This window comes from Dipodomys ordii, unplaced genomic scaffold (genome assembly GCF_000151885.1).
Source record: "Dipodomys ordii isolate 6190 unplaced genomic scaffold, Dord_2.0 Scaffold128, whole genome shotgun sequence".
Classification (NCBI taxonomy): Eukaryota; Metazoa; Chordata; class Mammalia; order Rodentia; family Heteromyidae; genus Dipodomys; species Dipodomys ordii.
The window spans coordinates 2011944-2020429 of NW_012267344.1; the positions used below are offsets into that span (position 1 = coordinate 2011944).

The 8486-nt window shown below is 59.9% G+C and overlaps 2 protein-coding genes across 2 annotated transcripts in view; one reads left to right on the forward strand and one right to left on the reverse strand.

The window, feature by feature from the left end:
• The first annotated feature begins 701 nt into the window (after positions 1–701).
• Rpl14 (ribosomal protein L14) lies at positions 702–1825 on the forward strand. Its single transcript, XM_013030314.1, has 3 exons — positions 702–886; positions 980–1033; positions 1470–1825. The coding sequence occupies exons 1-3, from the start codon at positions 707–709 to the stop codon at positions 1782–1784; spliced, it is 549 nt and encodes a 182-aa protein (XP_012885768.1). The 5' UTR covers positions 702–706; the 3' UTR covers positions 1785–1825.
• Positions 1826–3075: 1250 nt separating this feature from the next.
• Positions 3076–8486, reverse strand: part of Entpd3 (ectonucleoside triphosphate diphosphohydrolase 3) — a 5728-nt gene continuing 317 nt past the window's right edge. Inside the window, exons 2-10 of the mRNA XM_013030242.1 lie at positions 7400–7527; positions 6591–6708; positions 5974–6124; positions 5471–5630; positions 5042–5269; positions 4315–4587; positions 3886–3996; positions 3388–3525; positions 3076–3303 (exon numbers count right to left, since the gene is read on the reverse strand). Coding sequence (XP_012885696.1) covers positions 3076–3303; positions 3388–3525; positions 3886–3996; positions 4315–4587; positions 5042–5269; positions 5471–5630; positions 5974–6124; positions 6591–6708; positions 7400–7527 — 1535 coding nt within the window. The remainder of the gene's footprint in view (positions 3304–3387; positions 3526–3885; positions 3997–4314; positions 4588–5041; positions 5270–5470; positions 5631–5973; positions 6125–6590; positions 6709–7399; positions 7528–8486) is intronic.

An 8486-nucleotide genomic window follows, 5' to 3' on the forward strand; every position in this document is an offset into this window, starting at 1 on the left:
TGTCCACAGCTTGATATCTTCTATTTCTCCGTGTATGTATATGTACGTGTTTGTGTGTGCATACATACAGTTGTGCAAATGGAAGTTCATGGGAGAAAGGTGTTGTCAGGGCTGGGAAGGTGGCTCAGTGGTAGAGCACTTGCTTTGCATGCATGAGGCCCTGGGTTTGATTCCTCAGCACCACATAAGAAAAAAGCCAGAAGTGGCGCTGTGGCTCAAGTGGTAGAGCCCTAGCCTTGAGCTGAAGAGCTGAGGGACAGTGCGCAGGCCCAAAGTTCAGGCTCCACAACCAGACCTCCCCCCAAAAAAAATTAAATGAGCATCTACTTGAAACAAGGGTGTAGTTTTCTGTGCGCGCGCATGTGTGTCTGTGTCTGTACATGTGCGTACAGATTGTTTTGACTTGAGTTTTGTAGCCTTCCCGTGTTTTCACGACCGTTAATTGCTGACTACTTCCTTTCATTCGTAACCCGCATCATGCATGCGGTCCTGAGCTTGGGAGGTTGTGATCCCGGTCTACGTGTAGGAAATAAAAACCAGAGAGCATGTGTTGTTTTTGCCGGCCCTGGGGCTCGAACTCGGGGCCTGGGCGCTGTCCCTAACTTCTTTGGATCAAGGCTAGTGCTCTACCACTGAAACCACAGCACCACGTTCAGCTTTTTCTGTGTGTATGTGGTCCTGAGGAATGGAACCCAGGGCTTCATGCATGCTAGGCGAGCACTCTACCACTGAGCCACCTTCCCAGCTGTCCACGGGGTCTCACCGGTGGTCTTCACTGTGTTGCAGCGCCCGGCAGAAGTACGTGCGCAAAGCGTGGGAGAAGGCAGACATCAATACGAAGTGGGCAGCCACCCGGTGGGCCAAGAAGATTGACGCCAGGGAAAGGGTAAGGCCCCGCTGGCCACACGCGCGTGGGTTTTGGACCACGTTTACAATAGAGGGAAAAGCAATCGTGTGAAATGTGTTCATCTCTCCGCAGAAAGCCAAGATGACAGACTTCGATCGCTACAAAGTCATGAAGGCCAAGAAGATGGTAAGTTCTCTCTTCTATAGCATCTGGAGAATGGTGCTTGAATAGACCAGAGCCGGGCACCGTGTCTCATGCCTACCGCCCCAGCTACTCAGGAGGCTGAGGTCTGAGGATGGAAATCTGAGGCCAACTTGGACAGCAAACGCTAAAACTTAGAAGAGAATTGGGGGGAGCAGGCTGTGGGTGGGTTCATGAGCACCCCAACCCCTTTTTTTCTGTCTTGTCTGTCATGGGATTTGAACTCTGGGCCTGTGCCCTTGTCTCTTAGCTGTTCAGCTCCATCAAGCATGCTGCTTGAGCGTGGTTCGTGGGAGATCAGTGTCTCATGGACTTGATTTTCCAGGCCCGGCCTCCAATCAGGATCCTCTGGCTCTCAGCCTCCCATTTAGCTAAAAGGCTCGAATTCCGAGCTTATTTGGCCTGTTTTTCTTCCTTCCAGAGGAATCGACTCATCAAGAACGAAGTGAAGAAACTGCAGCGAGCTGCTCTCTTGAAAGCGTCTCCCAAGAAAGCCCCAGTGGCCAAGGCCGCCATCGCTGCCGCCGCCGCCGCAGCTGCAGCCGCCAAGGGCAAAGGCAAAGGCTCAGCCCCAGCCAAGAAGGGCGACGCCACCGCCAAGAAGCCCCTGGCCCAGAAGGCCGCCGCCCCAAAAGCCGCGGGAGCCAAGGCCGCGCAGCCTCCCAAGGCACAGAAAGGCGCCAAGCCCCCCGCAGCCAAGCCGGCCGCCCCCAAAGCGGCCGGCAAGAAAGCCTAGTGCAGATCTTGCGAGGAATAAAGGTTTGCTTTATGTTGGCAGATTGTGTCCACCTGCCTGTGTACTCAGACCCCAGCACCCAGCTTGCAGCCCTCCACCTTCCAGTGCTTGTTCCTTAGGCATAGTCCTTTTGTGTCAGCGTGCTCACCTCTGGGTGATCTAGAAGGCACCAGTAGCTCACGCCTGCCATCCCAGCCACTCAGGAGGCTGAGGTCTGGAGGATCATAGTTCGGCACCAGCCCCAGCTGGTGTAGATACTGCCCTGTCTCAGGTGGTAGAGCGCCAGCCTGGAGCAAAAGCAGCTCAGGGACAGTGCCCAGGTCCTGAGTTCAAACCCCAGCACCAGCACAAAAATAGTATCTACAGGTAGATAAAAGTTCAGCCCTGGTGCCTGCCAAGTGGGCCTGGTGGTGTAGCGCAGCAATAGAACTCCAGCCTAGCGAGTGTCGTGTTTTCCCTACCTCCAATGAGACGGTGCGCTTGCGCGTCACAGCCCGCCTCGGTTCCGTGTTTGCTTTGGGCTATGTGGTCATGGCCAGCCAGGGCCTGTGCTCCCAGGGTGGACAGCCATGGAGGGGTCAGAGGTCACTCTCCCTGCTGACCTCGGCTGTTTTTGCGTCCATCCTGCAGCTGAGCAGCCCGTGCTGCCGAGCTGGCCTCCCTCCCGAGGCCGCTGCGCTCGCTGCCCCTTTTAAGTTATTCGATCCATTTATTGTACAAATATTTACTGAGGGAGCTGCTCCTGATGACGTCATGTTTGAACCCCGGGGTTTCCTGGAGGAATAAAAGGAGCCTCAGTGTTCACAGCAAGGAAACTCCTGAGCCCGGCCCACCGCCACAGCTCACGCCTGTAGTGCCTGCTGCTCAGGAAGCTGCGATCCCAGGATCCTGAGGGAGCCTGCCCTAGAATTTCTCATCCACGTGACTTTGTACTAAGTGTGTGTGTGTTTTCTAGGACTTGAACTCAGGACCTGGGCGCTGTCCCCTTTTGACATAAAGTACATAGTATATATCACACGTAAGCTATGAGATAGAGCTATTTTCTCGCACGCGAGCCACCCTGAGCTGTGTTTGCACGCGTGGATCCGCACACAGCCAGCTCAGCGAGAGAAGAGTCTGGAAAGACTTCCTGGCTCAGGGCCGAGCCTTTGGAAACCACCATCCTTGCCTAGCTCTCAGGCTTCCTCCAGTGACCAGCTGGGACTACAGGCGTGTGCAGCGGAGCCCGGCTGTCATTCTAAAACAACCAGTTGAACCCTCCAGCCCCCTGGGGCTCAAGAGCTCCTACCTTTTACTCAGCATCCAAGGCCTGCTCAGGGGCGTGCGTGATCCGGGGCCCCGCACAGAGGTAGAGGAGGACGGCCAGGGCCAGCACGGCGGCCGTGGTGAACGTGGCCAGGACACCCACGAAGATGGGCGCGGGGACGGGCAGGTGCGGTGGACGGGCGTGCTCGGCGGGGATCTGGTTGGTGAGGTTGAGCATGTAGCCTAGCGCCCAGCCCAGACTGCTGTTCCCCACCTGCGGAGGAAGACCACGGCTCTGCACAGGCCCAGACCCCCGTGCGTCTTACAAGGAAGCGGCGTGCGTGTGTGTGAGACTTACCTGCTTCTCAAAGTGGATTTGGGGCCAAGTGCTGGCGGTGAACTTGAAGCCGTGGACGAGCAGGTGGTAGATGTAGTGGGCGGAGAAGCAGTAGGAGCGCGCGTAGTCCTCTTGGAACTTGGGGAGCAGGGCGGGCAGCTGGCAAGGGAGGGACTCACCCACTCAGCCGCAGCGGCTCTGCGTGTGCATGTCTCTGTCTCTTGTCTGCTCATCCCTGGGTTCGAACTCAGGATCTCACATCCTAATTTTCACTCAAGGCTGGTGCTCTACCACTTGAGCCACAGCGCCACTTCTGGCTTTTTGCTGGTTCTTGGGAGAGTTGGGGTCTTTCCTGCTCTATGCTGGCCTCAAACTGCGATCCTCCGGATCTCAGCCTCCCGAGTGGCCAGGAGGACGTGCTGTGAGTCCCCTAGTAGGCAGGCCACTCAGCTCCCGCTGTGATTTCTGAGCTGCCTTGGTGTTGTGTCCCCCTGCCCGGGTCCCCCCCCAGGTGCTGACCTCAGTCCACGTGCGGCTACAGAAATCCCAGGTGCTGGTGTTAAAGGCGTCCAGGGAGAAGCTGCCTGAGAGGTTCAGGGCATTGGCCGTGTAATAAAAGCCAGCAAACGCCTGCCAACAACCAAAAGAAGATGCGGGGCAGGGCTGGGAGCGTGGCTCAGCAGTACAGCGCTCACCTCGCATGCACAAAGCCCGGGGTTCGATTCCTCAGTGCCACATATGCAGAAAAAGCCTGAAATGGTGCTGTGGCTCAAGTGGTAGAGCGCCAGCCTTGAGCAGAGCAGTTTGGGGGCACTGCCCAGGCCCTGAGTTCAAGGCCCAGAACTGGCAAAAGGAAACAAAGGCTCAATAGCCTGGATTCCAGGCGTGAGTGGCAGTCCCCGGCCGGCTTAAGGAGCAATTGCGTGACTGGGTGGGTCCGGTGCTTACCACAAAGGGGCCGTGAGGCTCGGGCTGGTCAGCCCCATCGAAGGGACAGGGTCCTGGGCCTGGGCAGAGCTGGGGGTGGAAGAGGGCACCCACTCTCTCCCCGCAGCGCGATGGGGAGCCCGAGCCTATAAACAGGACTTGGCGCAGGGGGTGAAGGCCGGCTGGCCGCTGCCGCTCCGTGCAGCTGCTCCCGAAGATCTGCCCCAGGGTGAAGGCCGCGCTGTAGCCTTGGGGGTAACAGGGGTTCACCAGCTCGCCTGCGGATGGAGCGTCCTGTGGGCCCAAGAACCGATCAGGAGCGGGGGGTGAGGGCAAGGAGGCCTTACTGCAAACAAATCTAGGTCCTGGGGCTTGAACTCAGGGCCTGAGCTGCTTTTGCTCCGGGCTGGCTCTCCACCGCTTGAACCACGCCTCCACTTCTGCCTTTTGCTGCTTCACTGGAGGTGACATTCTGCTCTTAGTTCAACCCTCAGCTCCAGGCCGGGTGCCTCTCATCCCAGCGACTCGGGAGGCTGAGATCTAGAGGATGGCGGTTGGAGGCCAGCCAGGGGCAGGAAAGTCCGTGGGGCTCTGATCTCCAGTGAACCAGCAAAAAGACAGAAGTGGAGGCATGGTGCAAGTGGTAGAGCACCAGCCTGTAGGGGGAGCAGCTCCGGGCCAGCGCCCAGGCCCTCCCCACCCCTCCCCTCCTCCCTCCCTTCCTCCCCCTCCCTCCTCACCCCCCGACCTGCAGCAGCGCGGCCAGCAGCCTCCTCTCCGCCTCTTGGCGGCCGAAGCACAGGAGGCTGCGCGTGTGCAGCGGGTATGAGTAGCCGAACAGAGACACGCGCGCCCCGGCCTCCTGCGAGCCCCGCTCGGCCGGCACGAAGGCGATCTGCGTGGACGCGCCGCCCAGGTCCAGCGCGCCCACCGTCCGCGCGCCCTGCGGGTGTGTCCACGCCGGCCACGGTGTCCTCTGTGGGGAGAGAAAGGGGGCCCTGCACACTCCGCTCTGGCCCCAGGCTGTGGACATGGGCTATGGCTGGGACAGCAGGCGTGAGTCGCGACGCCCGGCTCTCAGTCCGCATCTGTCCCTCTATCCGGCTGTCCCGCTGTGAGTCCCATCTGGTGGGCGAAGGCCACAGGGACAGTGGGGACCCCGGGGCCCGCCCCGCACCTGCACGAAGTTCCCCTTGAGGTAGTTGGCGGTGATCCAGGCGCACTCCCCCTCCTCCTGCCCTGTCAGGACGCGGGCACCCCCGAAGTCAAAGGGCTGCGCCTCCAGGTAGCCGCGGACGCTGGCCAGGACCGCGGCGGCCGCTGTCGCATTCTGCAACCTAGGCGAGGCAGAAGGAGGCTGGGATCCGGAGGATCGCGGGTAGAGGCCAGCCCAGGGTGGGGAAGGCCCTGAGACTCTCATCTCCCGTGACCCAGCCCAAAGCCGTGAGTGGCGCTGTGGCTCAAGTGGTGGAGCACCAGGCCTTGAGCACCAGAACTCAGGGACGGTGCCCACCCCCATGTGTGGTTTTCCTGCTGGTCCGGGACTGGCCTCGAACCGCCATCCTCCGGATTTCAGCCTCCTCAGGCCCTGGGATGACAGGCGTGAGCCACGGCGCCCGGCTGGAATTGTGCTGTTGGGCAGCATGGTGGCAGGGCCGCCTTCGTGGCATTTGGGTTTACCTGAGCAGGCGCATGCCGGCTGTGGCGCCCAGGTAGAGGTGCGTGGAGGCGTGGAGGGGCGCGGGGATCGCCTCCCAGACCTTTCCCATGCAGCTCTCGAACGCCCGCGGGGCATCTTCGGGGTTCTTGTCGTAGCTGGAAATTCCGGAGCCTGACACAGAGATGCAGCTCAGGTGCGTGCGTGTGTCTGTGTGTGTCTGTGTGTGTGTGTCTGTGTGTGTGTGTGTGTGTGTGTCTGTGTGTGTGTGTGTGTGTGTGTGTGTGTCTCCAGCACTTGAACCCAGGGCCTGGGCGCTGTCCCTGAGCGGCTTTTGCTCAAGGCTGGCGCTCTACCACTTGAGCCACAGCGCCACTTCCACCTTTTGCTGGTTCATTGGAGATCAGTCTCACGGACTGCCTGGGCTTGGCTCTGAACCACGCTCCTCCAGATCTCAGCCTCCCCAGTAGCTGGGAACAGAGCCTTGTTCATTGGTGTATAAGTTGCCCGTCCCTGCCCAAGAGTGCCTGAGCTGTGATCTGGGGGCTCAGCCACCCCGACTCCCAAATCAGTGCTCACCTCCCACCACCCAGGAATACCGGTGGCCGAGGCTGGCCTCCCCCCTCCCTCCCCCCCTGACCTGGCACGCTGCATTTGAGGCTCTGGCTGACAACACCAGTGTCATTCTCCTTCTCGGCTGGCCAGTGGTAGACGTAAACAGTTGTGCGGGAAGAGCCAGCGTCCAGGACCACACCATACTGTCAGAGAGCAAAGAGCGGGGAGACTCAGTTGGGGAGGCTGGGCGAGAGAAGCCCACAGAGCGGACACTCCTCCAGGCGGGCCCAAGAGGGAAATGAGCAGAGAAGTTGAGCCAGGCCAGGCAACAACACTCGCGCCTGTCATCCAAGCCACATCAGGAGGAGGCTGCAATCCGGAGGATCGCGGTTGGAAGCCTGGCCCAGGGCAGGTGAGTTCAAGCCCCGTGGTCCCCACTCCTCCCATGCCTGGTGACATCAGTATTCTGGTCTGAACCGGTTCCTGATCTCAGAACCTCAGCCCAGGAAATTCGATCCGGCAGGGCTGGGGATTTTCCTGTTTGTTTTTATATGGTGAACAAGGAGGCATTGTTCACCACCTGCACCTCCTGGCATGGCCTGGCTGGCAGGGGGTGAAGGCCAGAGACCTCTGTGTTCTGCCACCCCCCCCCTTGGTTGTGGGACTCGAACTCAGGGCCTGGGTGCTGCTGTCCCTGAGCTGCTTTTGCTCAAGGCTGGCGCTCTACCACTTGAGCCACAGCACCACTTCCTGCTTTTTGCTGCTTCCTTGGAGGTCAGGGTTTCACAGACTCTTCCTGCCCCGGGCTGGCCTGGAACCTTGATCCTCTGGATTTCTGCCTCCTCCTGACTCCCTTTCCGGCCCCTCCTGTGTTGCCCCAGCCAGGCCACTCACCTTCAGCCCTGGGGGCTGGGGTCGCGTCCGCCGTGTCTGCACCAGTGCCACAGTCAGCAGCACCCCCACACTGACCAGCAGCACCGCCAGCGCCAGGACAACCGGCGTCCGGGACAGGACCCTGAGGCCTGCGGTGGAGATGGAGAAGAACACAGCCAGTGAGGCTGGGGGATATCAGGAGGAGGCTGCGATCCAGAGGATCGCGGTTCGAGGCCCAGCCTCGGGCAGGAAAGCCCGGGAGACTCTGATCTCCAAGGAACTGCCAGAAAAACGGATGTGGTGCTGTGGCTCAGGTGGTTGAGTGCTTCAGCGATTTCCAAGGGCAAAAGAAAAAAGAAGAAATCCATACAAAGCTATAATTAGGAGCGAGGTGATGACTGAGCAGCTGGGGAGAGGAGCGTGGAGAGCAATGCCGGCTGCTCTGTCATTAACGCCGGGCAGCGAGGCCAGACACAGCACACACACACACCAATAAAACGAGATGAAAGGCCGGGCGCCGCTGTTCACGCCTGGATGGATGTCCGGGCCCCTGGGCAGGCTGAGATCCGGAGAATCGCTGTTCCTTCCCCGCCAGCCTGGGCTGGGGAGGGAGGGGGCCAGAAAGGTCCGTGAGACTCTGCTCTCCAAGAAAACCCACCGAAATACAGGTGGCGCCCTGGCTCGGGTGGAACAGCACCAGCCTTGAACTTTGAAGGAGCTCAGGACCAGTGCCGGGGGTCCGTGAGTTCAAGACCCACGAGTGGCACAAATAAGAAAGTACAATAAGAGTGAGCAAGCGAGCGAGCGAACATGGGTCCCCCCTCCCCCCAACCCTCCCTCCCCACCCAACTCACCCGCCCTCGGGCTGGGCTGCCAGGTCGCCACCTCCAACATCTTGATTTGATTCTAGTTCTTCCTTCTCCCAGCTGCAGAGAGGAGAAGAAAGGGTGAACCAGCCATGGATGGGGGGGGGAGGCTGAGGTCAGGAGGACCGTGGGGCGAGGCCCAGACCCTGCTTAGGAGGAGAAAGCCCAGTGTTAGCAAACACACACACACACACACACACACACACACACACACACACACACACACACACACACACACACAC